The 27,077-nt window shown below is 56.7% G+C and overlaps 4 protein-coding genes across 25 annotated transcripts; 2 read left to right on the top strand and 2 right to left on the bottom strand.

Annotated features, from left to right (window-relative positions):
* Nucleotides 1–287: 287 nt before the first annotated feature.
* MATCAP1 (microtubule associated tyrosine carboxypeptidase 1) lies at nucleotides 288–8,415 on the bottom strand. Of its 8 annotated transcripts, none has more exons than XM_047835087.1 (8): nucleotides 7,509–8,116; nucleotides 6,559–6,754; nucleotides 4,749–5,374; nucleotides 4,524–4,667; nucleotides 4,123–4,255; nucleotides 2,866–3,171; nucleotides 2,638–2,735; nucleotides 288–1,671 (listed from the first exon to the last, which is right to left on the bottom strand). In XM_047835087.1, exons 3-8 carry the CDS (start codon nucleotides 5,316–5,318, stop codon nucleotides 1,507–1,509), a joined length of 1,416 nt encoding a protein of 471 aa, XP_047691043.1. In that variant the 5' UTR covers nucleotides 5,319–5,374; nucleotides 6,559–6,754; nucleotides 7,509–8,116; the 3' UTR covers nucleotides 288–1,506. The 8 variants fall into 8 exon arrangements, 7 of the variants coding, with proteins under 7 accessions (XP_047691043.1, XP_047691045.1, XP_047691044.1 ...); XM_047835089.1 differs by having other exon boundaries at nucleotides 6,559–6,707; XM_047835088.1 differs by lacking the exon at nucleotides 6,559–6,754 and having other exon boundaries at nucleotides 8,009–8,415.
* A 91-nt stretch (nucleotides 8,416–8,506) lies between these two features.
* EXOC3L1 (exocyst complex component 3 like 1) lies at nucleotides 8,507–14,988 on the bottom strand. 9 transcript variants are annotated; one of them, XM_047835055.1, is made up of 14 exons: nucleotides 14,861–14,988; nucleotides 13,224–13,406; nucleotides 12,839–13,014; nucleotides 12,530–12,749; nucleotides 11,353–11,965; nucleotides 11,157–11,274; nucleotides 10,890–11,015; nucleotides 10,690–10,790; nucleotides 10,372–10,482; nucleotides 9,565–9,694; nucleotides 9,315–9,437; nucleotides 9,082–9,237; nucleotides 8,866–8,990; nucleotides 8,507–8,785 (listed from the first exon to the last, which is right to left on the bottom strand). In XM_047835055.1, exons 1-14 carry the CDS (start codon nucleotides 14,904–14,906, stop codon nucleotides 8,596–8,598), a joined length of 2,418 nt encoding a protein of 805 aa, XP_047691011.1. In that variant the 5' UTR covers nucleotides 14,907–14,988; the 3' UTR covers nucleotides 8,507–8,595. The 9 variants fall into 9 exon arrangements, with proteins under 9 accessions (XP_047691011.1, XP_047691012.1, XP_047691016.1 ...); XM_047835056.1 differs by having other exon boundaries at nucleotides 12,839–12,999; XM_047835060.1 differs by having other exon boundaries at nucleotides 13,224–13,286; nucleotides 14,861–14,983.
* Nucleotides 14,989–15,273: 285 nt separating this feature from the next.
* Nucleotides 15,274–21,969, top strand: E2F4 (E2F transcription factor 4). Its single transcript, XM_047835100.1, has 10 exons — nucleotides 15,274–15,408; nucleotides 15,846–15,955; nucleotides 16,097–16,258; nucleotides 16,575–16,618; nucleotides 17,331–17,392; nucleotides 17,611–17,908; nucleotides 18,380–18,580; nucleotides 20,634–20,681; nucleotides 20,887–20,931; nucleotides 21,030–21,969. The coding sequence occupies exons 1-10, from the start codon at nucleotides 15,274–15,276 to the stop codon at nucleotides 21,143–21,145; spliced, it is 1,221 nt and encodes a 406-aa protein (XP_047691056.1). The 3' UTR covers nucleotides 21,146–21,969.
* A 119-nt stretch (nucleotides 21,970–22,088) lies between these two features.
* ELMO3 (engulfment and cell motility 3) lies at nucleotides 22,089–26,741 on the top strand. 7 transcript variants are annotated; one of them, XM_047835069.1, is made up of 20 exons: nucleotides 22,089–22,434; nucleotides 22,565–22,605; nucleotides 22,706–22,778; nucleotides 22,988–23,038; nucleotides 23,226–23,395; nucleotides 23,481–23,580; nucleotides 23,673–23,824; nucleotides 23,915–23,993; nucleotides 24,122–24,172; nucleotides 24,261–24,383; nucleotides 24,480–24,611; nucleotides 24,714–24,815; nucleotides 24,918–25,026; nucleotides 25,134–25,270; nucleotides 25,366–25,529; nucleotides 25,639–25,751; nucleotides 25,856–25,960; nucleotides 26,061–26,143; nucleotides 26,235–26,321; nucleotides 26,410–26,741. In XM_047835069.1, exons 1-20 carry the CDS (start codon nucleotides 22,357–22,359, stop codon nucleotides 26,620–26,622), a joined length of 2,163 nt encoding a protein of 720 aa, XP_047691025.1. In that variant the 5' UTR covers nucleotides 22,089–22,356; the 3' UTR covers nucleotides 26,623–26,741. The 7 variants fall into 7 exon arrangements, 5 of the variants coding, with proteins under 5 accessions (XP_047691025.1, XP_047691022.1, XP_047691023.1 ...); XM_047835066.1 differs by having other exon boundaries at nucleotides 24,480–24,815; XR_007147300.1 differs by lacking the exon at nucleotides 26,410–26,741 and having other exon boundaries at nucleotides 24,480–24,815; nucleotides 25,639–25,750.
* Nucleotides 26,742–27,077: the final 336 nt, after the last annotated feature.

Here is a 27,077-nt window from a genome sequence, read left to right as displayed (position 1 = left end):
CCACACTCCCCTGGAGCCCTCAGTTCCAGGCCCCCAGTGGGATGACGGCCATACCCTAGGGCCCTGCCCTACAGCCCTTTTCCTCTCACGAACCACTTGGGGGGGGGGGGGTGCTGTGTAGTCACCAGTCCCACTTCAGGGAAGCCGTTGGGCCTGGTGCAGAGAGCCAGAGGAAGGGAGATTTCTCTCCACTTAGGACAGGCTAGAGCTCACAGCCCTGGGAAGTGAGATTAGAAGTGAGAGAGAAAGAGGAAGGGATCTTGGGTAGACAGAGCCCACACACTTCATTGTGATTGTTGTTTTAATTGTCTGGCTTCTCTCTGGACCGGGAGCTCTGTGAGGGTTCTGACGATTAACTGGCACACAGAAGGTGATCTACACGTATTCACTGACTAAATGAATAAGGACTTTCCAACTGCATTTCTGAATTTTACAGGTGGGAAAACCAAGGGCAAGGGTCGGGGTGGGAACGGGTCAATGTCACACAGTTGTGTGAGGTGAAAATGGAAGCAACAACCACCTCTACACCTCTCCTGGTCCAAGAGGGGCTCGGACTTAGGACGATGGCTAGGGGCCTGCCCCTCAGGCTTGAGTGTGACTGCTGCCAGGCAATGCCACCCTCTGCCAGAGACCAGCTGTGAGGGTATGGGCAAAGACAGGAATAGCACAGGCCAATGGTGGAGAGTAGGGGCAGGGCCAGGTGAACTCTTGGGCTTGACTCACAAGTCCTGAAGAACTGTGTGTGTGTGTGTGTGTGTGTGTGTGTGTGTGTGTGTGTGTATGAGGGAGAAAGAGAGGGAGGAAGATGAGAGTGGGGCTAGGAACAGTTGGTGCCTTCCAGAGGAGCTCTGTTCCCTCCACCAAACCTTCAGAAGCTGCTGCCTCCCAAGACCCAGGATGCAGAGCACATAAATAGGGAATAAATACGTAACCAGTGGGAGAGGCAAAATGCTGGAAAGCACACCCCAGCCCAGCTGGGTCTCTACCACCAGGATCCCTGCCCCTTGAGTCTGTGTGAAAGCCAGGCCCTCAGGCTCAGGCAGTCACCCCAGGAGAAGGGAGATCCCCACCAGGACCCAGTGAGAGGTAGACAGCGTGAAAGCTGAAGGAGCACCAAGGGGCCAGGTGGGGGAAGGGAGAGACTGGAGTATGCAGACACTCAAAGCCATCTCATGCAAGAACAAGTTTCTACTCCCAAACCGCCCCCCATCCCCATCATGCTCAGCTTCCCTCCTGCCCTCAGGCTTACCTTCTGCTCAAGAGAGAACTAGAGGTAGGAGGGCAGACTCAGTTTGCCTGACATGCTGCTGCTGGTCCCTAGGCCCCAGCGAGGCTACCAAGGGACACAAACCCTCTGATGCCATCCCTACCTCCTGGGATGCTCCTGCCCTCTCAGTTCCCCAAGAAACATCTAGGCCATGGAAGCACAGAACAGTCAGCTTCATGTTCGGGGAGCTGATCTGGGGCCCTCTGTCCAGGGCCTCTGCCTACAGCCCTTAACCAGCATCAGTCAGGCAGTAGGCGGCCCAGTTCTGCTTCATCCAGCCGGTTGGTGGCCATGATGTGCTCCAGCTGCTGCCGGTAGCGTGCCAAGTCCTGCATGAAGTGGGGCACCCGGGTATTGTCCAGCACCCCATGAGGCCGCAGATGGTCTACATCCTCATAGGACACCTGCAGGAAGGAAGCTGGGCCTCAGGGGTAGCCAGAGTGATGTGGCTTTCAGGTAGCTGGTCCTAGCTCTCTATGAATTGCTCATTGCCCTCTGCTCCTGGAATGCCTCCTTCTACCCTCTGGATCCACTCCAAGGTTACATACCCTGAGGCTCAGTCCTGGATGTGTTTGTTCTCTCTTCGAACACTTGGTATCGTCCGTGCCCCACAGCCCCACTCTTGTCTCCAGCCCAGCTTTTCCCCTCACCTCCAAATGCAGGTATCAAGCTGACTCCTCAGCACCTTCCCCTGGATCTCCCTCAGACACCTCAGATCCCACACCCAATGCTGAACTGGGTGCCGACTTATGCCAGCCCCACCTTCCGCAAAGTTCTCTAGGCCAGCTCAAGGGAAAGAACCTGGAATATGTCACCCTCCAACTCAGGGTGGTCTTTGAGTTAGAGGGATTCCATTCTCTGAAGAGTGTTCCCCAGCTTGCTCCTCCCTCTGTATGGCTACTGTCCAGTTAAGCCAGACCACCAATTCTTCAGAAGTGATTGGAGAGGTGGCTTCCTCCTCCCCCCACACTCCCTTCCCTAGGCCTCTCTCTCCAATCCACCTCCCACTTAACATCCACAGGAAGCCTTCTAAAGTAAAAATGACATTTCTCTGGCACAAAAACCCAGAGCCAGAGACTTGGTCTCTGGCCACTTCTCCAGCCTCCTTCCCCAGCCTTTCCTGACTGCTCCCCTGGCCTGAATGCTCACCTCCTTTGAAATGCAGTATCCACCCGCACACCTGAAGTCTAGGTCAGGTACCTACTTTTGCTGCCAGGTTGTCACTTCACTTTTGTTCACCTCCACCCAGGTTCCCCCCACCAGAGGAGCTTGGCACCCAGTCCTTAGTCGAGCACCCATCAGAGGCTCAGGGAACACTGCAGTGACAAGGAGAGCTGACTGGGATCTCTTAGAGGTCCGTGGCCCCCTACCTTGCCCAGTGAAGTCAGCAGTGGGAAATCGATGGTCTGGCGGTGCCGGAGAATGCGCACGATGCCATCCAGGTACACCTGATCCTTGCTGAAGCAGCCTGTGGGCACGGGAGGGCCGTGAGCCCCTGGCCGGAAGCCCACCCTCCTCGCCCCGGGGTGCAGTGCCCCCCACCCCGCACCCCCAGGTTTCCTTCAGGGCAACCCTCGCAACACAGCACGGGTGCCCACCCGGCAGCGAGGTGTCAGTCTGCCCGCGCTTGGCGCGCACACAGTACTCCCAGCGCACGTCAGCATCCTGTACGTAGCGCGCCAGGTCCTGGAAGAGCTGGCGGAAGGACATGCGCGAGGCGCGGTGGATGGTGTAGTAGAGCAGTGCGGCACGCCACAGAAATGGCTGCTTGCGGAACAGCACGCTGTGCAGGCTGGCCAAGCCCTCCTCCGTGGGGTTCGCTGGCCGCAGACCGTACTGCAGCCGGCCCTCGGCGCTGTGCCACGGCTGCCGGGCGTTGTTCACTCCCCGCAGGTAGTGAGTGCCTGCAGGGAAGGCGAGGGGAAGGCGACACTGGGTGGGGCATCCAGGGGACCAACCTGTGTCCTGCTACATCCTGCAGGACCTCTAGCGGGTGAAGGTGACTCACGTACACTCCAGCCCCTAAACTCAGGCTCTCATGCAAGTTCTCCCCACCCCCATTCCCTGCCCCAGACAAATGCATACTCACCCAACCCCAGGCAGCGGGAAGACCCTCCTCAGGTGAACTTGCACCCAAAGACTCAGAGTCCCACACACAAGAATCCTCCCCACCTATCCAGGGCTACACACACAAACAACTCTCCCAAACTCACACTGCCTCCCTATGTTGCCCCCTCTACCCCTGGAGAAGCAGGAACTCACAAACCACCCCGGGCCCCACATCCTGCATGCCCATATCATGTTGAAAGTCATGCTGATGACCCCCAGTGATAAACACCTTTTGCCCAGAGCTACAGAATTCTTGATGAGGAGACACAGACAGAAAGGAATAGTAATTAGTGTCCCATGTTCTTCATTTCAGCTCAGCCTATCCCCTCCTAAAACCTGGCTTTGTGTCCTCAACCAATTCCATTCCTAAGATCTGGCCTTCCACCCACCCTGGAGGGCCTCCATGTTGGCTGGGCTAGTGCAACCCTCAGGGTACTCCCTCTGGCCTGTCCAGGCCTCAGCAACCTTGTCCCCACTGTCAAGGGAAATCAGAAAGGAAGCAGAGGGACAAAAGATACCCAAAGGGAGCAAGAGATGAGGGTGAGCCCAGAGAGTGGGCAGGCATGTTCTGGCCTACCTCTGTGAGCCAGAGGGAGTAGGTAGCTGCTCACGAAGGGAAAGGGCCCGTCCTCCGGAAGGAAGGGGAAGAAAGAGAGGGGGTGGGGTTACTGGGGCCCCTCACTGCCCACCACCCCATCCCAGCCCCCTCTCATCCTACCCACCCACCCACCTACCCACACCCTGACCTATCTCGTGCCGCAGCATGCCCTCCAACCAATACTGGCGGGCTCCAGTCAGGTTGATGGCCAATGTTGGTCGGCTGTTCTCCACCATCATCACTGCCTGGGACAGCAGGTCCTCACTCAGCTGCACAACAACCTGCAGGTGGTAGTGACCTAAGCCATGGCCACCAGCCCTGGGGCCAGTATGCAGGTGGACATGCTGATGCCAAAGGGTAGCCAGGCCACACACCTGGCCAGGGCACCCACACTTTACCACCTTTGCTCAGAGCCAGCTCCCACCTTACTGGGGCAGGGATAGGGGCTTGGCTGGGGTCACTATCTGGCCACGTGTAGAGCTGGGCCTGGCATCAGCAGCCTGGTTTGGGGCACATAGAAAAGGGGCCCGGAAGACCGGGCTGGCTCACCTCCCCAACGCAGCCCTCCTTCTGCATGTATTTGCGCACAATAGACCAGATCTGGCACTTGGTCAGCAGCTGGCCCCCAGTTGCAGCTTCAAAGTGTTCATAGGTACCAAATTTCTCCAGGACAGCCTCAATGATGCCTACTGCCTGCACATAGGGTTGCAATGGCTGGTCAGACCAGGCCTCTTGGGTGGTCAGGCCAGGGTGAGGTGGGCAGGCTAGACTGACCTGATGGATGAACTGTCCAGAAGCCTCACAGTACTTCTCCAGCACAGCCGTGGGCATGGGCTCCTGGTATTCGAACTGTGGGTTGTAGGTATAGTGGGACTGGAAGAACTTGTCCCGCTCACGGTCCATGTTAGTTGGCCGCAAAGCCACCAACATGCAAGGGCTCTTGCTGGCACCACGGCCTGCATCCTTTCGACTCTTAGCAATATGAGGAAGAGAGGCTGCAGACCTCAGGGTGCCCCCACCTGGGTCCCGTCCCCGTCCAGGTGGGGCCCGACCCTGGGTGCCACCCCCCCGCCGGCCAGTACTATTTACAGTACAGGTGCTCTCACTGCGACGCATGTGGCCACGGTGGCCCAAGTGCAGCTCTGAGAAGGGCTGCAGCTCAGGCTGGGGCCGCAGGGCTGAGGGGATTGACAGAGCCAGGGGCAAGGCCAGGGACCGAGGCCAGGGGTACAGCAGTGTCCCATCTCGGTCTGAGGGCTTCAGCCTATGGCGCAAGGACGAGGGACTGGCTGGTGGGCTGGGGGGTGCCTGCTCATACACCTGAGCCCCTGAGTCCAGCACCATTCTGTCCTGGGGGTCACATCCAGCCGAGTCACTCCAACTCCCCACACTGTCGACTTCTGGGGACAAAGAAGGGCATGTGGAGGCCAGTATGAGTGGCTGTGGCCTGAGAATCAGCAGGCCTGTGCTCCATACTGTCCATGCTGGGTGGGTGCTTAGTGGGCTCAGGGTCTGCCACCAAGGGTCTGGGGAGCTGCCCCCTCCCTCACCTCCATCCCAGTGTCCATGCCTTCCAGCAGGCTCACCCAAGGAAGCTGGACTGGGGGAAAGCAGGAGGCAGAACTTATACACCCACCTCAACAGCGGTTACTGGAATCCCCTTAGCCTATGAGTTGCTGAGAACAAGGCCTGAGCCTCTACTCATGGTTTTATCTCCTGTGCTCAGCACCCACACAGGCTGGGAGCTGGGACAGTATAGCCTCAGTTGCTGGGGTGATCAGTGAGGGGCTCTCACCACCTTCTACCTGCCTTCCATCTATGGCCCTTTGTCAGTCTCATCCCTCCCCTCCCACCTGCTCCACCACTCCTCCAGCCCAGTTGGCCTCAGTCAGTTTGAATGCCTGCATGCTCCTTGCTTATGTTAGTCTCTCCACCTGGAATGCTCTCTTTCCTCTGGATCATCTGTGCAAATCCAAATTAGAATCAGCTTTTGGGGAGCAGAGGAAGACTTTAGCAAACTCAACCCAATCCCTAGTCTGTCTCCTCTCAGAGGCCTCTTTCTAGTGGTCATCCAAGGCCAGTGTTTGGACCTTTACTCCTGACTCTGTACTAGGGCTCAGAACAATCCAGTCTCTCCCCGAAAGTCTGACTGAAGTCTCCAGAGTCGGAACTCTCTTGCCTATTCAGGGATACAATTCCAGCATTTCTCCAACATCGTCAATCTCTTCCTCTACTAGATTCTTTCCATCAGCATAAACACTTGCTGTTATTTCTGTCTTAAAAAATCAAAAGCAAACCCTCACTTGACCCCACACTCTCCCAGGCCCACCGCATTTCCCTCCAGCTGCTCCTTATTGCAGGACAACATCCCAAGTCATCTGCATGTAGTCGCTGACTCCTTCTTCCCTGTTCTCTCTTACATTTCACTCCAGCTAGGCGTTTGCCCCACTCTCCATTGAAACTGATCTGACCAAGGTCATCAATGATCACATATTGATCAGCGCACTCAACATAATTAATCATTTCATCTTGGAAACACATTCTCTACTTGGCTTCCCAAATACACTCAAACATATTCTCCTACCTCACTGGCTGTTCATTCTTGGTCTTCATTTTTCATCATTCCTATCTTCCTGATCTCTTAATGTTGTCATGCCTCAGGGCTTGGAAAGTTCTATGGAAACTTCTCTCATCTTCTCCATTTATGCTTACTTCCAAGGGTGATCTCATTCACTTTCATGGTTTCAAAAACATCAGCCCAAACTTCTATAAACTTCAAGCTGGTGTTGCCAGTTCTCAAGTCAACATCTTTACTTGAATTTACAACAGGCATCTCAAACTGAACATGTCCCCTGTCTGGAATGCTTCCCCCTCATATTAACTGCAGGGCTCACTCTCCCACTTTCCTCAGATCTCTGCACAAATATGTTATTAGACAAGTTTCCCTAACACACTCTCTGTAACATAGTAAACCTCCCCCTCTTTACTCTCCGCCACAATCTTCCCTTCCCCACGTTATTTTCTGAAGCAGTTATCACCATCTGAAGTACAGTATATGTCATTACTAGTTACCTCCCTTCTCCTTTTGAATGTTCACAGCTGTGTCCTCAGAACCCAGAATAGTATCTGACCCAGAGCAGTTACTCAATAAATGGGATGAACCCAAGAGCCCTGCTCCTTTGCAGAACTGGAATCATTCCTTCCACACATTCTGTTTCCCTGTATAGAGCTGATCCCCCATCCCTACCTCCCTCCGTTCTGCCTAGTAACCACCTGTTTGAAAAACTTTCAGGCCTCAGGCTTCATTCTTCTCAACTAACTGTACACTTTTCTCACTCCTTACTGATCTCTGGGCCTCTCCCTAGACCAGTCCCCTTCATCTCCCCCACCCCTTCTTTCATTCGACCTAGCTCTTCATGCGACCAAGAATACGCCTGCTTCTCTCACGTCTCAGTTCTTTTGCCAAGAATGCCCTCCCAATGTCTCCCTGTAGCAAACTCCTAACCATTTTTCAGGGTTCGGTTTAGGCCTCACCTCCTCCCGGAAGCCTTCCTGGCGTCTTGGAGGCTCCCAGTGTCTAGGAGGCTTCTTTACCACTGTGTCACTGTCGGAGCCTAGGTCTGTGTCTCCCCACCTCCCCCTTAACTCCTTGAGGGCAGGGACGGGTCTGATTGACCCCCATGTCTCAAGCACCCAGCACTACAAGCAGAATGAATGAAAGATGGCTGGGGAGGAGCCCAGACAGAAGGCGGAGTCCAGCGACAAATAAGAGGGTGTGGCCTGCGCCAATAAAAAACTCCGGGAGAGGGTAACGTGGAAGAGGAGCCAATGGGGACGGAGAGATGGAGGAGGGGCGTGCCCTGTAGCCAATAAGTGGCGGAGGATGGGGCAAAGGGCGCGGCCAATCGAGGGCGGAGCCAGAGGACAATGGAGCGGGGGAAGGGGGGGTACTCGCTCAGATGAGTAGGGGTCGCGCCGCATGCCTTCGCGGCCTCTCGGAGGTGGAGGGTTCCGTCCGCGTACCGCGCCCCCACCTGTTCGTTCCTCTTCTCGTCACCACCGTTCCCGCTCCGCAACACCAATCGCCAGCCGCCCACCCCGCGGAAGCCGACGCTGGTGACGCACACACTTGGGTGCGCGCACGCTCACACGAAGGCGCGCGTTTTCGCGTCAATCTCGGCGGCGGCGCGCACCCAAGAACACAGCTGGGGGTGGGACCAGTCAAAGCAGAGGGGGCGGTGTCCGCCACTAGGTCCCACCCCTGGGCGCGGCGATGTCCTAAGCCCGCCCCCCCACGAGGGCTGGGGGAGTTTCAGGGCTTCAGGTGCTACTCAGCTTCAGAGTCAGGGCCTGGAGACCCGAGCTCACTGCCCTGGTGCGGATAGGTGGGTCTGTAGTCTGCGTACAGAGGCAGAAGCTCCCGTACTTGAGAATGCGGTCCATACAGGGCTGATGCCGGGATAGGTGAGGCGCAGCCCGTATCAGGACTGGAGCCAGGATACCTTAGGCGTATTCACTGAGTGTGGACCCCCTAGTCTTTACACTTTTATTTCATCCCCCTTCCCCAATACACAATTCAGACATCCAGGGGCTGTGGCTGTATTCCGGGGGCAGCCGGGCGTCAGGCACAGGGCCCGGAGGGAAGGCAGGAGGACAGCGCAGGAGTAGGTACTGGCACGAGGCTAAAGAGTGCCCGGTGACCCGCAGAGAGAGAGGGCTGTGGGCCGGCCTGCAGGGAGCTGAGTGCGGCCAGGCGGTGCTCTCGGGACACATCCCCGCGCAGGTCCAGGAGGGCAGAGACATGATCCTCGCTATGGGGACCCCAAAGAGGTGTGTGTCAGCTCCGCCCCGTTCCTCCTCCCCGTCCCCCCACCAACACCAGTCTTCGCACCTCACGTCGGGAAATTTTTGTCGTAGGCCTGCCACCTCGAGGCCGAGCAGCATGGGGTCACGGAGGTTCAGTAGATCCCGCAGAGAGAGGAGCACCGGTGCGCACTGAACACTCTCCTCCAGGCCCTGAGCACCCCAGAGTAGGTCTCATACCCGCCCTCGACTCCCACCCAACCACTGAGACTCCCGCCCATCTGCTCGCCTAAGGAGCTCTCACCAAACCAAGGAAAAGCTCCCGAAGCTGGGCCGCATCGTTCTGCAGGCGCTGCGCTGCCTGGATCCTCTCGTCGGCTCCTCGGCACACTAGGCGGCCCTGCATCAACGCACGTAGGTACTGCAGTACCACCGTGCGCTCCGCCTCAGCCAGGAGAAGCTGCAGAGAACGCAATGAGTCCAAGACGCCTTTCCTATGGGCGCTTCCCTGCTTCCCAGCCTCTCCCTTAAGCGCACCTGGACTACAGGATTCCGCACTCGCCTGAAATCCTGGCAGAAGCGCACCGTCCGCTCGCATACATCGTCCAGCAGCTCTGGGCTCGACAGCCACCGGCGCGAGGGCAGAGCTTCGAACAGGGGCTGGGGGGTGGGGTTGGGCAGAGACGGGGCTGGAGGAACGTTCAGACCTAGCATTTCCCCAGCAGAGACCCATACATATATATGCTGTATCTCCTCCTCCCACCCCCATCCCCACCTGAAGACTTACCTGGAGCTCCGCCAGCAGCGCCTCCAACACCAGGCGGCAGATCCTCCTCTGCAACTCGTCCAGCCCTGCCTCCACCGGAGCCAAGTCTCCTGACGCCGCCCCGTCGGGCTGCAGGACGGACACGGAGGAGCTGGACCGACCAAAAGTTATGGCTTCAGGACCAAGGCCAAGGCCCTCACGGCCCTCTGTTGTCTAGCCACGCTGACGCCACCTACCGGCATAAGTTTGTGGAGGGAGGGGGCACTACCAAAGATCTGGGCCTTAGATTGAAGCTGGGAGTGATAGGCTCCGACAGCTAGAAGAAACCCAGCCAGAACTGCCTCTAATTTGCAGTGTAACTTTGCGCAAATCATGTCTTTTGGTTTATGTTTGGGTAAGGGAAGCCTTAGGAGTGAATAAAAAATCATCATTAACTTGTTTGTCCTCTCTGCCCCCACCTCAAAGAACATAAGACCTAAAAGGAAGGGAATTTTTTTTCTGTTATGCTCACAATTGCAACCACAGCCATTATTATGTGGCACAGAGTAGGACTTTGATATGATACTATGTGCCAGGTAGGCACTGTGGTAGGTACTTCACATCTATTTTCTTATGTGATTTTCAGAACGTACCATTATTACCCACGTGATACTTATGAAAACAAGATTCAGAGAGATTAGGTAACTCACTCAAGGTCACACAGCAATTAGTAGAACTAGGATTGGACTCCCAGGGTTAAGTGAGTCCAAAATTTCTAATGGTCTAGTGTGGACTGCGTCCATACCTAATTGGGGTTCAATCAGCAGTTCTGTGGGGGCCTCCTAGTACCTGAGTGCTGCCTGGTAGTTGAGGGTGGCCAGTAGGTAGGGCACGTAATGAGGAGCCATTGCTTCCCCCCTGATGTGGTCTCGGGAGAATCGGATCAGAGCATCACTAAAGCTGCAAAGGGCAGAGATAGTTCCTGTACCTGTCACTCTGGTGTCCCCACAACCTGAGTCCCTGGTACTCCAGCCCCACCTCCAAGAGACTCAAGACCTTGTTTTGAAGGAGCCCCTTCCCACGGGTGTGCCTTATTCACTCAGAGACCCTTTAGGCAACCCCAGGAGCCGGGCAAGGGGTTGGGAGTGGGTCAACGCCTTGGCAGACCTCCTCAGGAATGTGCCCAGTTCTGACAGCGCCATGCCATGCACCCGCCGCTGCAGTGACTCACTGACCAGGCTGGTCACGCGAATGTTCTCTTCCAGGATCTACAGGCAGAAATGGGTGGCCCTCAGCAGAGTCCTAGTCCTTCTCTCCTCCCCTTTCCCTATGGGGGCTTCCCATCTGCCTGGTCTCTTCCCACCCACCTGGAGCACTATGGCCGGCAACGGTGAGTGATAGAAGCCAGAAGAGTCTGTGCCAGGTTCCTGCTCTCGGTTCCACTCAGCTACCTCCCCATCCAGTGCCTTCTGAAGCCACTGGGCCACATTAACCTGGGGGAAGGGGCAAAGGGCAGCAGGATACTGCTGTAGCAAGGCACTGCTGCTGCTAGAGACAGGGAGACCTGTAACTCTACAGATACAGGCCCACAGCTGGTGGCAGAGCTTCTCTGTGCCTGGGCCCCAACTACTCACCTGGATTTGGGTCACAAACATTGCCTCCAGCTGTTCAATGTTCTCCGGGGTCAGGAGGGGCTCCAGCTGAGACACATCAGCCTCAGGCCCCAACTCCAGGCTCCCCATCATTTCTGGCCTGGAGGTGGGTAGCCCAGTGTCACTCTGAGCCCCAGCCTCTGATCCACCCACTTCTCATTGCCCCAAGGGTACTGACCCCAGGTACACATGCAGTGTCCAATGCAGTAAGGCGAAGGCGTCAGCAGCTCCTAGCTTAGGCCCTTCCAGTAGTTGCTGCAGGCATCGACGCAGTCCACTGTGCAGGGTGTGGGCCCAGAGCTGGACCACCTTGTAGTGTGGTGGGCAGCAGGGTGCCACTAGTGCTTCAGCTGTGGCCAACTCAGCTGGTAGAGCCACCCGCAGAGCCTCCAGCCACCCTGCCAAGGCCCCTGGCTCAAGCAGCAGAGGTGTCCCAAAGTGGGTCCTCTCCAGGCCCTCCTGCAGTGCCTGCAGACAGCGCCGCTGCCAGTCCCGGGGGGGAAGCTCCAGGGAGGTTGTGTGCCTAGCATCCACCTCTGCCACACGCACAGCAGCCACCAGCAAGGCTGGGTCCTCCCGTGCCAGCCGCCCTGCCACCCCCGCAGCCGCCTCCACAGCCTGGCCCAATGCCTCAGCTAAAGGGCCCAACCCCTCGAAGACTGGCAACTCCAGGCCCCCCAGAGGTGCCCACGTCTCCTCTTGCAGCTGCTCCAGCTCCCGAAGGCACACATATGCCTCCAAGAGCCGCTGGGCACCAATCAGGGTCCGTGTGTGGGCCACTGCAGCTGGCACTAAGAGGGGAGAAGATGAAACAGCCCTGAGTCTCAACCCTCCCACCTGTGCAATGGGTACAACAGTGGATGCTGAAGCCCTAGGGCTGGAGTGATGTGTAAAATGTTTGACAACCAGTACAGCAGAGCACTGACCAATCTGAAAGGACCCAGGGAAGGGCCTAGAGGCCTGGTAGGCCAGGTGTAAATCCCTGAGCTGATGAAACAAGAGGAAGTGAGGCAGGGAGGAACTCGGCGGGGGGGGGGGGGGGGGGGGGGGAGGGGGGGGCATGCTAATGGCTATTTACTCACTCTGTTAGGGAGGTATTTCAAAAAATTAGCAACCAGGGTGGCCAGAGCCACTTGATTGGGTCTCAGTCCTGACTCACACAACCTATGCTTGAGAATCCCAGAATAAGCTAATTTGTATCCTGCTTCATATGCCATTTGAGGCCTGAGTTACTCTCTTGGAGGTCCCTGCTGTGTCCCTCCATGCTATCTCCCACTAGTGCCCCAGCCCCTTGATCAGTGATGGGTGTTTACTGACTGTTAGTGGGCTGAGGCCCAGGGCCCCCACATACTCACCTGCCCGCAGCCGGGGCAGCAGCTGAGACAGGACCTGCAGCTGCTTGTGCTGTGCAACTTGTTCTCGCAGTGGTTTTAGGGTCTCTGTGGCCTCCACCATACCCTGGAGCAACCCATGGGCCTGGTCTAAGGCCTCACGGGTTCCCTGCACAGCCTCAAAAGCCTGGGCCAGCTGCCACACACCAGTCTTCACGCCCTCCAGGTAGGACTGCACCACCGACTGTAGTGGGGAGACAGCTAGTGAGGCCTAGCCAGTCCTGCAGCCCATCCCCAGCTCTCCTACCCCCTGACCGATTGACCAATGTCCACCTTAATGCGTGCTTCCAGGGAACAGGTACGTTGAACTTCACGGCTGCGGTACTGGCCCAGCCTGGCCAGCTGCTCTGGCCGGTAGAAGATGCCCGAGGCCCATTTGAGTGCTGCTCCTCTGGCCAGCTGCTCCGCCCTCTCTTGCTCTGGCCACTCAGGCCCTGGGCAGGAAGACCCTGGGCAGCCTCATCAGCTGGGCAGGGCCTACAGGAAACGGCCCAAACCTGCTCCCCTTCCTACTTCTCAGACTATCCCCCTAGGGCAGTCTGATCCATTCCTCTTGCTGCCCCATGGAGCTCCAGCCAGACCTGGCAAGGAGGCTCCAACCCCAACATTCCCATCTTTCTTGCCACGGTCCCTCCCTTAGCCCGCCCAGGACTCATACCAGGGGGAAGTGAGGGCTGCATTTCATCCTTGGTTGCTGAGTCCATGGCACTCCCCGGAAGCACTGGAGATGAGGTAGGAGTGGGAGCAAGAGTCTGGGTTAGAGCAGGCAGAGTGGATTCTCTGAGCTGCAGCCTTGGTCTAGGCCCCTCTGAGAAGGAGGAAGGAGGTTCTTGCCAAGCCCCTAAGAAAATGGGAGGGAGGTGGGTGTGATGGGGAGGCAGCTGAGAAGATTTTGCCTGCTCAGTTTCTCAGTTTTGCCCCTGCAGATGCCAAGCAAGGCAGGGAAGGCACAGGCCTCTGCTGGCCCCAGCTCCTGCTCTGAATTGCAGAGGACAGTTTGGTATGGAACTCACCAGGCTTGACCAGGCATCCAGTTCTTTCTCCTTTGAAAATAGTCTTGGCCTTGAAGATGGCCCTCTCCCCAGTCCTCAGAGCAAAGCTAGGTATTCTCTTCACTGTCTCAAGAGGCCTTGGTGGCTCCAGCCCACATCTTGGCACGCAGCAAAATTCCTCTCTCCAAGGAAACCTCTGTCCCACTCTGGGCCCAGGAGCACCCTCCTCCTTCTAAGGCCCCTCCCTCCCCAAGGCCAAATGCCTGAAAGGAAGGAAGCTGAGTCTGGCCCTTTATTCCCAACAGGAAAGAGCATCTGCATTGTGGGATGGTGCAGGGAGGGCTGGGCACAACTTCCTTGGGGGGAGGGGGTGTACTCCCTGTAACCATTGAGTCCTGACCAGCCCAAATAGGACCCCTTAGTGCTCAGGACACAGACGTGAACTAGAGGGCCCCAAACAGGGGTGGAGAGCAGGGTGTGCAAATACGGGTGCAGACAACATCACAGTAGGGAAACTGTGCCAATGTCCCCTCAGAGGAGGGTTGCATCTCTGCAGAGGACTGAGAGGCTACAGGGTATTGTGAGGAAGGTGTATGATGGGTGGTAGTGACAGAGAGGTAGAAGGGCTATGAAACCTATGTTTGTCTTGAGAGTTAAAGGGGGCCATGGAGAGAACCACAGGGTAGTAATAATATAGTGGAAGCTGGTTACCACCCAAATCCATCCTTCAGGACAAAGCCACCTGTTGCCCTAGCTGCCAGGAGTGTAGGTTGCTGAGGTGTCACAGCTGAGTCTCTCTGGTACCCTTGCCTCGACAGAGACCACCTTGGAAGAGCCACCCCAGTCTCAGTGCTCCTAGTCAGATAGTCTGAGGCCTCTATATAACTGCATCACAGTTTAATTCCCCCCTCTGCCCAGTTCTGCATGTCTTACTTTAAACTTCCCTGTAGGCCTGGCTCAAAGTCAGCTTCCCAAAGATCTTGACTTAAAATAAATGAAAATAGATAATGATGATATCAAGCATAACAAAATGGTGTCGGCCAACACATAATCCTTCCTACCTGCCAGGAGCTGCTCTAAGTGTTTTACATATATGTATGCATAGGTAAGCATGTTTGCATTGGCAGAAAAATGGTTATAATTTCAGGGCCTAGGAGCACTGCAGTGTGGAGACAAGAGAAAGATGAGGCTGGGATCAGGGATGGGGAGTGGGAATGGAGACAAGTGGGCAAGCTACATGTAGTTACTGCTTGCTGTTTGGCAGGAAGTGAGGGACAGGAATAGGGTGAGTAAACCCACATACTTGGGCAGCTTCCAGGAGCAGGTTTGGGGAAACACATTGGGTTCATCAGGCAGCATGGTCTCCTCTCCTGAAATGGGGACAGGGTGGCCACCAGGAAAGTTCCGGTGGCTCTCCATTCTCTACTGCCAGGGCTGCCCACCGACTTTTTCCACCTCCCTCTGCCCCCTGTCCTCTCGTCCGGGATCCCGGGGTTGTTTTCGTCCTCTTCGGCGGCTGGATATTTGTTGATAGTCCCCGAAGTTTTGCTGCCGTGTCCACCGAGAGGAATTGCGCCGGATTCCCTGGGAGGGCGCGGAGCGGAAGCGGAAACAGCGAAGCTGGCGCCGGCGGCCTGGTGGCCAGGAACGGAAGCGGAAGTGGCGGCGGCGCCGGCCTGGCCTGGCCTGGCTGAAGGGAGGCGGCGGGCGGGCGCGATGGCGGAGGCCGGGCCGCAAGCGCCGCCTCCCCCGGGCACCCCAAGCCGGCACGAGAAGAGCTTGGGACTTCTCACCACCAAGTTCGTGTCGCTTCTCCAGGAGGCCAAGGATGGTGTGCTTGACCTCAAGCTGGTGCGGCCTGGGCTAAGGGGCGACCGGGAGGATAGTGGACCAGGCAGGCCTGGACCGGTAGCGGGAATCCCTGGGACGGCCCAGCTGAGCTCTCAGAGAGCAGGCAGCCATCCGTGCGCTTTCTCACAGGAGGGAGGCTGGGAGCTGTTCCATTCAGTCAGTCGAGGCCATTGGGTGTCAGCTATGTGCCAAGCTCAGGGCTGCAAGTGCTAGTCCTCGTGGCCCTCCTCGGCTGATGGGAGAAGAGCATCAGAACATGAGTTCAGGCTGCACCAGGCCTTTTCCTGCCCCGCGGTCTTGAGCCGGTTTAGTGCCTGGAAAGAGGGTTGGGACTCAGGCCACCCTTTTTTCAGATCCTTTCCAGACCAAGTCTCAAAGTAGCTGGGGATACACCTGAGAGCAGGGATAAGTATCCTTCACTCTTTTCTGTCTGCCAGGCAGCTGACACCCTTGCCGTGCGCCAGAAGCGGCGGATTTACGACATTACTAACGTGCTGGAAGGTATCGGGCTGATCGAGAAAAAATCCAAGAATAGCATCCAGTGGAAGTGAGTGGGGGTATCTGGGAGGGCAGTGGCATCTCCTACCCAGAAGTGTCAGGGGTGTGGGGAGAAGGATGTAGGAGAGAGCATGGGCCATGGGACCCAGAGTTCCTGGTGGCTCCTCTCAGCCCTACTCCCTGGGCTCAGGGGCGTGGGGCCTGGCTGCAATACCCGGGAGATTGCGGACAAGCTGATTGAGCTCAAGGCTGAGATCGAGGAGCTGCAACAGCGGGAGCAAGAATTGGACAAGCACAAGGTGTGGGTGCAGCAGAGCATCCGGAACGTCACAGAGGACGTGCAGAACAGCTGATATCCTCCTGGCGGTTCCTGCTCCCAGGGAGTGGGTGAGGGGCCCTTTAGTCCAGCTGGGTTTGTTCTGTGGTGCCCAAGGCACTATCCACCTTGGGAGGATGATCCTGCAGTTCCTCACCAGGTCCCTGCTTCAGCCTCCCTCCTCAAAGCCCGTCCCCAACCAGTCTTGTCCTGTGATCCTTCCCCATGTAGACCCCAGGACTTTCTCTTGAGAGCTTGTATGTCAGATCTCTGCTAAAGAGCTGGGTTTTCTCTGTGGTCTGCCATTTATCACCATAGGCAGGGCATCAGCCGTTCTCCTTAACCCCCGCACCTTGGCCTACGTGACTCATGAGGACATCTGCAGATGCTTTGCTGGTGAGCAGAGCCTGGGTAGGGGGAATTGGGGGTGGGGCTGGGCTGAACCACAGCCCTGAGCAGTGGGTTCAGTGCCAAAGGAGAGTTTTGTCTCTTAAGAGGGTTCCTTGGGCCTGCCCAAAGAGGAATCAGGCAGGGTAAGTCCTGGGTTTGAGGGTCACTGGGACCCCATGGAGGCCAACTGTATTGAAAGTGTACATGAATTTTGGGCTGAGTCCCTGGGTCAGTCCCCCTCTCCACTGTTCCCTGGGTTTGTCTTCTCAGGCATGACAGAAACATAAGGGGGAGAGAGAATGTGTATGCTCTTGCATTCTTGTATCCAGGGGACAGTGGTGTTCACTTTCAGCCTGTAGTTAGTTGCATTATGGGTACAGGAACTGTTCCTTCTCCATTTTGCATTCCCCAGACTGATTTGGGGAAGGAACATTGGCCTTGGCCAGAACTTCTAGGAAACAGTCCCATCAGGGAGTGAGATGCCCATGGACAGCAATCCTTTGATCCACATGTTTGAACCCAGATTTTGTGGTTACTGACCCTTGGACTCTTGGGAGGAGAAAAGCTTTAGTTCTCTGCCCCAGCCACTGTGGGGGTTGGGTGAAGCCTACTGTCCCTAAGAGACCATGATTTCCTTTCTTGATCCAAGGGATAGCCACCCCCATTCTCAGATTAGATTGAGCCCACGGGCCCTGACCTATTCTCTTCGTCATTCTAGGAGATACTCTACTGGCTATCCGGGCCCCATCGGGCACCAGCCTCGAGGTGCCCATCCCAGAGGTGGGTGCTCAGCCTGGGCAGGCGGGGTTGATTGAGGGTGGGTGCTGGCTGTGGAGCTTGATAAGTGCCGGGTGGGGCAAGTAGGGGGAAGCCTGGGTTTTAGGGTTATCTAGAAGAACGGGCAGCCTAGGGTGGAAGAGGACACTGGCCCTGGCCCAGGGTCAGGCAGGAGCCAAGTGTGCTTCTAATTCTACCTGTCCCCCATCCCCCACCTCCAGGGCCTCAATGGGCAGAAGAAGTACCAGATTCACCTGAAGAGTGTAAGCGGCCCCATTGAGGTGCTGCTGGTGAACAAGGAGGCATGGAGCTCACCGCCTGTGGCAGTGCCTGTGCCGCCACCTGAAGATCTGCTCCAGAGCCCACCTGCGGTCCCTACCCCTCCACCTCTGCCCAAGCCTACCCTGGCCCAGCCCCAGGATACCTCACGCCCAAGCAGTCCCCATGTGACCACCCCCACCCCTGTTCCTGGCATCATCGAAACCCAGGGGGTGCCTGGTCCAGCAACTGAGATCACAGGTGAGGTGTAACGGGCAGCTGGTGATGGGATGATTTTGGGGGCCCAAATGGCAACATCTCTGTTGTGAAATGTGTACTCAGAGTTGGAAAAGACTTCGTGGGGGTTGTCCTTTTCCTGGTCTCTAGTTGGCCTCCCTTTGCTATGGTTATGAGTCCTTTTTAATAGGGAAGCTCTGACTGTGAAAGGGTATATCAGTGGTGACAATTTTCCCCTAGATCCGTCTACGTCTCACTTTCCCTGGTCACCCCTCTTAAAGAGTAGTCACAGCAGCCATGTCTTCTGGGAGTCTTCCTCTTGGAGGTCTCAAGCTCCTGTCTCTTTTCGTGGCTCATTTCTAAGTTACCTCTTCAGGAACCTTGACAGTTCCTATCTCTCCTTGGGCTATCGTCATCCTGACTGGGTTCTAGCACAAAGCTTCAGTGTCTCACTTCCTGCTCCCAAGTGACTGGGTTCTGGGGATCTGATTGCAGTGAGTGGTGGCCCTGGAACCAATAGCAAGGACAGTGGTGAGCTTAGCTCCCTCCCACTGGGCCTGACAGCACTGGACACCCGGCCGCTACAGTCCTCTGCCCTGCTGGACAGTAGCAGCAGCAGCAGCAGCAGCAATAGCAGCTCATCTGGACCCAACCCTTCTACCTCCTTTGAGCCCATCAAGGCAGACCCCACAGGAGGTAAGTGCTTGTCTCCTGAGGAGTAGGGGGAACCCAGCCTCAGCCAGTCCTAGGTCAGAAACAGTACGGGGACTGGAACCAGCTCATCTGTCTCCTCAGCCAGAGCTGGCCAGCCCAAGGGTCAGCCCTGGCATCAACTCTTGCCTTGACACCAGAGCTCTGCCAGGTTGGGTGAGGAGCCTGGCCTTCAGCTTGGCAATGGTGCCCCTTTGCTCCCCTTCCTGGATTACATGGAACTCCTGGGTCCCTCTCAAGCCCTGCCTGTCACCCCTTGCACTCAGGTGTCACGAAGGCATAACTGCTGTCCTGGAGAAGGGGCTGTGGTAAGGCCCTCAGTCTCCAAAGGTGGGCAGTGCCTTCCCAGGGGAGGTGATGTCATCTGCCTGGAGTCTTCTCTCCAGTGTTTGCTTCCTCCAGGACTTTGTCTTCTTGGCCCACAAACACTGCTAAGTTTCTTCTCGCTAAATGACACTTTATCCTTTGTGTTTCCTCTGTCCCCTTCACTGTCTCCTCTCTAGACTCCTTGAACAAGTGATCTCTATTCCATTCTGTATCTTGGTCCCCTAGTCCCCCTTCAGGTTGCAGCAGTCAAGATCCCTGTATGCCAACCCCACGGTATGCCTGTGCTACTTCTGAGAAATTTCCTAGCCTTGACTACCGGCTCCAGCAGGTTTCTGGGCTAATTTATTCAGGTGCTTCTTTACTCCATGTTGATGCTTTTTATGTCTTTTGGCATTTATGATGCCAATTCTGGCTCTTATCTCTTGCTGGCTTCTTCTGACCTCTCCCTGGCACTCCTATAAACCTTGGTGCTTCCCAGATCTCTGTCCTATTCTACAGCTGTGGAGGGCACGTATTCAGGGTAGATGAGTCCCCAACTTTCAGCTTGCCTAGTTATTTTGCCTGAACTCCACACCTGTGCCCCTGTGCCTTCCTGTGCACATCCAATGGGCATTTCGTTCCTGTGTCCTCAACTGAAACTTGCTTTTGCTTTTTTGCTTTTTCTGTTTGTTTTTTTTTTAATATTTATTTTTGAGAGACAGAAAGACAGAGCACAAGTGGGGGAGGGGCAGAGAGAGAGGGAGACAGAGAATCCAAAGCAGGCTCCAGGCTCCAACCTGTCAGCCCAGAGCCCAATGCGGGGCTCGAACTCACAGACTGTGAGATCACGACCAGAGCCGAAGTCAGACACTTAACTGACTCAGCCATCCAGGCTCCCCGAAACTTGCTTTTTCTACTTCTGTGTCTACCCTACCATTGACCCTGGTCCCCCAGGCCTGACACCTGCATGTCACTCCTTTTCTATCTCCTTCTGCTCCCCATCTTGCATTAGCTGAGTTTTGTTCCAGACATCTCCCATCACTGGCTCTATTTATCCTCAACACTCAGGGTCACTACTGGCTATCTCTATTCTAAACTCTTCAGCATCCTCCTTTTACTGTGACATTTCTGTCTTTACAGAGTACTTCTAATGGCTTCTTAAGCCCTGCTGGATAAAACCAGAATCCCTACACCTAGCATATGAAATCCTCATGAACCAGCCCCAGCACTCCTCTCTGGTGTCATTTTCCTCTGCTTCCCACGTGCATCCTCCCAGTCAGACCTTTGTAGCAGATTTGTCACCCTGTAGCACCAGCCCCCCATAAGTGTCTGCTTCCTGCCCTGCCCAGTGACCTGGTCCCCAGGGTGTGATCTCTGAGCCTGGCATTGAGCAGGTGCTCAGCAAGGGCAGGGGTGAGTGGGGCATCTTCCATCAGACAGGGCATACCTGCTGAACCCATAAAGGGAGGAAGTCTGCTGCCCTTCTGCAGCATTTCTGAGTTAGGAGGGCTATACCAGTTACCCACAATGGGCCTTTATTACCCTGAGCCCAGCACTGAGGAATTCACGTCTAGGAGGGGAGACTGACAATGCCAGCTTTGCCTGGAGCAGGGCCTCCATCTCCTCAGTTGTGTGGAGCCCCAAGATGGGTGATAGAAGATCTGAGGATGAAGGTTAGGGTGGGACCAGAATGGATCTCTGTGCTCTTGAGCATGGCTTTCTTGTCTTTCAGTTCTGGAACTCCCCAAAGAACTGTCAGAAATCTTCGATCCCACACGAGGTAGGGCTGCATTCTTCCATGGGGTAAAGGGTAGCTCATTCAGTCTTACGGCTGTTTGCTTGCGCTTCTGAGGATCTGTGATTGTGCTTGGTCCCTGGGCAAAGCGTTAAGTTCCTAAGGAATGGCTAGGGGAGTCCCCTTCATGGGCTTTGGTGGGTAGAGAGGCAGGAGCCAGAATGTAACTGAACTCTCCCTTTCTCCCCAGAATGCATGAGCTCAGAGCTGCTGGAGGAGCTGATGTCTTCAGAAGGTGGGTGGCCCAGGAAGGTGGGGAGCGGCGGTTGGCAGGGGGTGGGCAGCTGCTGGGAGGGGCCTTGGCCCAGAGTCTCAGCCTGATGCTCTCTGCAGTGTTTGCCCCTCTCCTCCGCCTTTCTCCACCCCCTGGAGACCATGATTACATCTACAACCTGGACGAGAGTGAAGGTGTCTGTGACCTCTTCGACGTGCCTGTTCTGAATCTCTGACTGACAGAGACGTGCTCTGTGTGGCTGGGACACAGACTGTGTGACCTGGGGGCTGCCTGAGGACGTCCCCCATTCTACCCCTACACAGCTTGAGAGCCACAGACTCCTGGCTTCCCCAGCTTTCCCTCACTGCAGTTCTGAACACAACTCCCACTCCTGCACGAGTACCTGTACCGTGCTAGGAAAGTAGGGGAAAGGGGCTCAGCCCCCTTCACTGTGGAGCCAACGTTTGCCTCTTCTTTTCTGGGGCTTTCCTCCACTTCATGCCCTCTCAGAGCCCAGGCTCAGCTACCACTCAGTGGCACAGAACCGAAGACCTGGCAGCTTGTCCAACCCTACTGCTCTGTTCCAGCCAACCCCCACTCCCCCCCACTCTGAGGTGGGGAGCCTAGGGTGGAGCCTGATGCTCTCCGGCACCACCCCAGCCTCCTTCACTTTTCCCCACCCCCTGAACCTGCAGCTCCCCTTGGACCTCTGTGTGTATCCCCCATCTGCCTGGCCCTTAGCCCTGAGAACCTATAGGTAGGGTTGGGGTGGGGGGAGTGCTAACAGGAAAGAACAGAGAGGTCTTTAGCTAGAAATCTGGGCAAGTGAGTCCCTAAGGATTGGTCCAATCTCCTGCTGCCCTGTAGGTCTCCCTTTCCTCTGCCTGCCCCACCGTTGTTTATTCATTTATCCTCATTTAGAGCCATTTCCAGAGATTTAGAAAGATTTGCAGTAACGAATGGATTCCTATATAAAGATTATTTTTATACTTTTTGCAGCAAAAGGAAATTGTAATATTTGTACAGTGTGCGAGTGAATAAAGACCGTGCCTAAGGCTGTATCTGATCTGGTTCTTTCTGGGCCCCTCCCTGGAATTCTGCTGGATAGGTGGTGGGACCGGGTGGGTCACCTTGCCGGAAAGGGAGGTGTGGCTGCTCTGGCAACCCATCCTCCCCGCCCCCACCTGCCGCACCTTGGGGCGGGGCGGGGCCGCCTCTTGGGGCGGGGCAGGCGCCTACCCCCGGGACTCCAACCCGGAACTAGTCTGGCTTCCTTGGGAAGGCCGCGGCGCTTGGCCTGGAGCGAGCCTGACCGTTGAGTGCGGGCCACGGGGTCCAGGCCTTGGACAGGGAGACGCCCTCGTTCTCGGAGGCACCAGACCAGGCACGCCCTCGGCCGGAGGTTGGACAGTCTGGAAACTACAGGCGTCCCCGCCCAGCTGGACCATGGCGCCCCCGAGGAACGTGGTGAAGATCGCGGTCCAGATGCGTGACGCCATCCCGCAACTCATCCGGCTGGACCAGGTCACTAGGCCTGTCTGGCTCCATTCACCCCACCACTCACCTCTGGGCCGCCCCCCTTCCCCTCGGAACTCCCAGGTTCCTTCCCAACTCCTCCCCACACCTGCCCCATAAGTGACCTCTTCACTTGCAGGCAAAGCCTCTGGCTGCTGTGCTGAAGGAGGTGTGCGACGCGTAAGTGCAGGCTAGCCAGGCGGGGGAGGGGATTGGGAGATGGGAGGGCAGAAGGGAGGGGTGCCCCCTACCTGCCTCACTGAGTCTCTGCTGCCCGCAGGTGGAGCTTGGTTCACTCTGAACGCTATGCCCTGCAGTTTGCTGATGGACATAGGAAATACATCACTGAGAACGTGAGTCTTCCACTCCCCGCCAGGCCCATATTCCACTGTGCGACATCCCCACCCCCTGCAAGCACACCTGGTCTTGATTACTCAGACTCATCCCACTGTCTGGAATGTGATCTTTTCCTGATTCCCAAACCCTCCCTCACCAAGAACCCCAATTGACCAGTCCTCAGAGCCCTTTTTGACTTCTCTCCCTTTCTTTCCATCTTCTCCAGAACCGTACAGAGATCAAGAATGGCAGCATCCTGTGCCTCAGCACTGCCCCAGTAATGCCCTTACTGATCCCACCCTCTTTTCCTGCTCTTCTTCTATGCCTCCTTCCTGCCCACCTTCCTCTCTGCCCCAGATCTGGAGGCCGGGACTCCAACTCCGCAGTGCCCCACCTAGTGGACATCTGAGTCCCCACACCTCAGTTCTTCTACCCAACCTCCTCACCTCTCCCACCCCTGCCAGGACCTTGAGGCTGAGCGACTGTTGGGTGGGCTGCAGTGTGGGAGCCGTGAAAGGCGCCGGGAAACTCTGCAGCACCTCGTCTTGCTGGCCCCAGACATGACCTTTGCCCAAGAGGTCATCAGCCGTGATGGGCTTCAGAGACTAGGCACCATCATTGAGGATGGAGATGAGTGAGCACAGGACTGTGGTGGGTTGTGGACATGGTGGGGCTGGGGGTCCTGGTCTGGTCCTGCTCAGCCCCATATGTCCCCCCAGCTTAGGGGAATTGCTGGCCCTTGCACTGAGGGCCTTCTTGGAGCTCATGGAACATGGCATGGTGTCTTGGGAGACGCTCAGCATCCCTTTTGTTAGGAAGGTGGGTTGCCTCTTCTAGGGGCAGCAGGGGTGGGGTCAGGATCTGGCCTTCCATGGTGGTGAAATGCTAACAATCCCCTTCCCCTGTTACAGGTGGTATGCTATGTGAACATGAACTTGATGGATGCATCTGTGCAGCCCCTGGCTCTCAGGCTGTTGGAGAGTGTGACTTTGAGCAGCCCTGCCCTGGGCCAGCTGGTCAAAAGTGAGGTGCCACTGGATAGGCTGCTGGTACACCTACAGGTGTAAGTGTCTGGGGGTGGGGATGGAATACAGATGAGGGGTGTGGACCGAGACCCTGGATAGCCAGCTGAGCCCTCCTTTTCTTGCCCCAGGATGAACCAGCAGCTACAAACCAAGGCTATGGCCTTGCTGACAGCCTTGCTGCAGGGGGCCAGCTCTACTGAACGCAAGGTGAGTGTCCCATCTGGTGGCTGGCTGTGGGGGCAGGAGCTGGTGGGTACTGTGCTCTATCCTGGGACTGCAGGGTGGGTGCTCATGGTGGGGCTAAATCATCTAAGTCCCTTTCCCACCCAACTCAGCACATGCTTGACTACCTGTGGCAGAGAAACCTTCGCCAGTTCATCTATAAGGTAGGAAGGACTGGGCTAGGCAGACCCCTCCCCACTTTCCCTCTCCCAGTAAGCTGACACTCACACCCGTGGGCTGGCTGTTCTGCAGAACATCATCCACAGTGCAGCACCGCTGGGCGATGAGATGGCTCATCATTTGTACGTACTGCAGGCCCTTATGTTGGGGCTGCTGGAGCCACGTATGCGGACACCACTGGACCCCTACAGCCAGGTGGGTGCTTTTGGAGTGCACAAGGCTGGGGCCAGCTAGAGAATGGCCTTGAATCTATGATCCTGATACTCCCTTACTCCACAACAATGACCCCAGGAACAGCGGGAGCAGCTGCAGGCCCTGCGCCAGGCTGCCTTTGATCCTGAAGGGGAGTCTTTGGGCACCGGGCTGAGTGCTGACCGTCGCCGTTCCCTCTGTGCCCGCGAGTTTCGAAAACTGGGCTTCTCCGTGAGCAACCCCTCCCTAGCTCCCCACCCCTGCCTCAACCCAGGGCTGCTTTGTTCCAGAGGCCTGGAGTCCTTACTGAGCTACCTGTCCCTCTTTCCCCAGAACAGCAACCCTGCACAGGATCTAGAGCGAGTGCCCCCCGGCCTGTTGGCCCTGGACAACATGCTTTACTTCTCCAGACATGCACCTAGTGCTTACAGCCGGGTCAGTGATATGGTGGAAGGGATACAGTAGGATGCCACCTAAGCAGAGTCTGTATTGCCTTAGCTGCCACTTCTATCCCATTCTCTGTTTCCACTACCCCAGTTTGTGTTGGAGAACAGCAGCCGTGAGGACAAGCATGAGTGCCCCTTTGCCCGGAGCAGCATCCAGCTGACTGTGCTGCTGTGTGAGCTGCTCCGCATTGGGGAGCCCTGTGAGTGGACTGGGCACAGCGTGTCCAGGAACGGGGGACGGAAGGGCAGAGAGGGCCAGGGGCTGCACACACTTTCTCCCTGAGCCCCTCCTGCCCCCCTGCTCCAGGCTCCGAAACAGCCCAGGATTTTTCACCCATGTTCTTCAGCCAAGACCAGAGTTTCCATGAGCTCTTCTGTGTGAGCATCCAGCTGCTTAATAAGACCTGGAAGGAGATGCGGGCCACCCAGGAGGACTTTGACAAGGTGGGTGGGGTGGAAGCTAGGAGACCTGAGCCAGGGCAGGGGCTCTTCTGAGTAGGGGTCCAGAGCATAGTACTGAGCTGAATTGGTGACTCCAGGTCATGCAAGTGGTGCGGGAGCAGCTGGCCCGCACGCTGGCCTTGAAGCCCAGCTCCCTGGAGCTTTTCCGAACCAAGGTGAACGCGCTCCCCTACGGGGAGGTCCTGCGGCTGAGACAGACAGAGCGGCTGCATCAGGAGGGCACACTGGCCCCTCCCATACTGTGAGTAGATGGGAGTGGATCCCTGTCCTGGCTCCACCTTCCTTAGTGCCCATGGGCCTTGCCCCAGTCCCAGTCACCAAGCACCTCCTCCCCACCCGTGCCCCACCAGGGAGCTACGGGAGAAGCTGAAGCCAGAACTCATGGGCCTGATCCGCCAGCAGCGTTTGCTCCGCCTCTGTGAGGGGACACTCTTCCGCAAGATCAGCAGCCGGCGACGCCAGGGTGGTTGAGGGGAGGGTGGGCAGAGAGTGGCTGGGTGGCTGGGTGGCTGGGTTGGGGTCAGGGCCCCTCTTGTCACTCCTTCCATCTTCCCTTTCTACCCACAGACAAGTTGTGGTTCTGCTGCCTGTCCCCTAACCACAAGGTGCTGCAGTATGGGGACGTGGAGGAGGGTTCCAGCCCACCCACCCCTGAGAGCCTACCTGAGCAGCGTAAGAATGGGGCAAGGGTCAGGATCAGCCACCTGCTCTCCCCAGACCATGTCGCAGGACCACCTGGGTCCCAGTGATCAGCCTAGCCTTCTTCCTGCAGTCCCTGTGGCTGATATCAAGGCACTGCTAACAGGCAAAGACTGCCCCCACGTCCGGGAGAAAGGCTCAGGGAAGCAGAACAAGGTGAGTGTAGTGGAAGACAGGGGCTCCTTCCCACCCACATCTGCCCTGCCCTGTTCCCTGCTCAGTGCTCTCAGCTCCCTGGCTTCCCCAGGATCTCTATGAGTTAGCCTTCTCAATCAGCTATGACCATGGGGAGGAGGAGGCATACCTCAACTTCATCGCCCCATCCAAACGGGAGGTAAGTGTCTGGGCCAGGCTGAGCTGAGTTGGGCAGATGGGCCGGGGAAGAGATGGGCAGGTCCTCACGGAGCTGGCCCTGTCCCCAGTTCCACCTGTGGACAGATGGGCTGAGCGCCCTGCTGGGAAGTCCCATGGGTAGTGAGCAGACTCGGCTGGACCTGGAACAGCTGTTGACGATGGAGACCAAGCTTCGGTTGTTGGAGCTGGAGAATGTGCCCATTCCTGAGCAGCCACCTCCCATCCCCCCGCCCCCCACCAATTTCAACTTCTGCTATGACTGCAGCATCCCTGAACCTTGACAGTGAGGTTGGCCGTGGGCCACAGCTGCTGGCACTGCGGCAACCATGAAGGGTGGAGGGTGGAAAAGCCCAGACATCCGGACAAACAGAGGCTGCAGCAGAAATAAAGTCTGCTTGGCTCTTATGTATGTGTCGAGCCAGTTCTGAACCTGTGGGCCAAGCCTGCCTTCAAGCTTAGCTGGCAAATGAGATGGGGCATCAGGTCAAGGTCATTGCTTGGGGCCACAAACCTGGGGAGCCGTAGCTGAGTGTATTCTGCAGGAGGCAGGAGACAAGCTGGACCTATTGTCCTTCCACAAGATGAGTCCTCAGCCTTCCTGAGTGCTGGGCCTGCAGAGAGGGATGGCCTATGGTCTGGGGGGTCAGTTGAGGGACCTGTGGCAAGGCAGAAGGTGTTGTCCTAAGTGGATGCCTTCCTGGGCAACATGAGCAGGGGCCTAGTCTGAAAGCCATGT

The sequence above is a fragment of the Prionailurus viverrinus genome, chromosome E2 (genome assembly GCF_022837055.1).
Source record: "Prionailurus viverrinus isolate Anna chromosome E2, UM_Priviv_1.0, whole genome shotgun sequence".
Lineage (NCBI taxonomy): Eukaryota > Metazoa > Chordata > Mammalia > Carnivora > Felidae > Prionailurus > Prionailurus viverrinus.
Note: the sequence above shows the minus strand (reverse complement) of the source record. Positions and strands in the feature narration are given on the sequence as shown.

Bases quoted from the DNA above. Each gene is read 5' to 3' on its own strand.
- MATCAP1 (XM_047835088.1), bottom strand. From the start codon at position 5,318: ATGGTGCTGGACTCAGGGGCTCAGGTGTATGAGCAGGCACCCCCCAGC. The intron at 4,668-4,748 runs GTCAGTCTAGCC...CCCTATGTGCAG, and splicing joins CTGGACAGTTCATCCATCAG to GCAGTAGGCATCATTGAGGC. The intron at 3,172-4,122 runs GTCAGGGTGTGG...CCTTCCCTGCAG, and splicing joins CATGCTGCGGCACGAGATAG to GCACTCACTACCTGCGGGGA.
- EXOC3L1 (XM_047835055.1), bottom strand. From the start codon at position 14,906: ATGAACCCAATGTGTTTCCCCAAACCTGCTCCTGGAAGCTGCCCAA. The intron at 13,407-14,860 runs GTATGTGGGTTT...CCATTTTCTTAG, and splicing joins TGCTCCTGGAAGCTGCCCAA to GGGCTTGGCAAGAACCTCCT. The intron at 10,483-10,689 runs GTCTGCCAAGGC...TGCCCTTTGCAG, and splicing joins CTGGGCACATTCCTGAGGAG to CTTTAGTGATGCTCTGATCC.
- E2F4 (XM_047835100.1), top strand. From the start codon at position 15,274: ATGGCGGAGGCCGGGCCGCAAGCGCCGCCTCCCCCGGGCACCCCAAGC. The intron at 16,259-16,574 runs ATATCCTCCTGG...TAACCCCCGCAC, and splicing joins GAGGACGTGCAGAACAGCTG to CTTGGCCTACGTGACTCATG. The intron at 17,393-17,610 runs GTGGGTGCTCAG...CCCCACCTCCAG, and splicing joins TCGAGGTGCCCATCCCAGAG to GGCCTCAATGGGCAGAAGAA.
- ELMO3 (XM_047835066.1), top strand. From the start codon at position 22,357: ATGGCGCCCCCGAGGAACGTGGTGAAGATCGCGGTCCAGATGCGTGAC. The intron at 25,027-25,133 runs GTGAGTGGACTG...CCCCTGCTCCAG, and splicing joins GCTCCGCATTGGGGAGCCCT to GCTCCGAAACAGCCCAGGAT. The intron at 26,322-26,409 runs GTAAGTGTCTGG...CCCTGTCCCCAG, and splicing joins TCGCCCCATCCAAACGGGAG to TTCCACCTGTGGACAGATGG.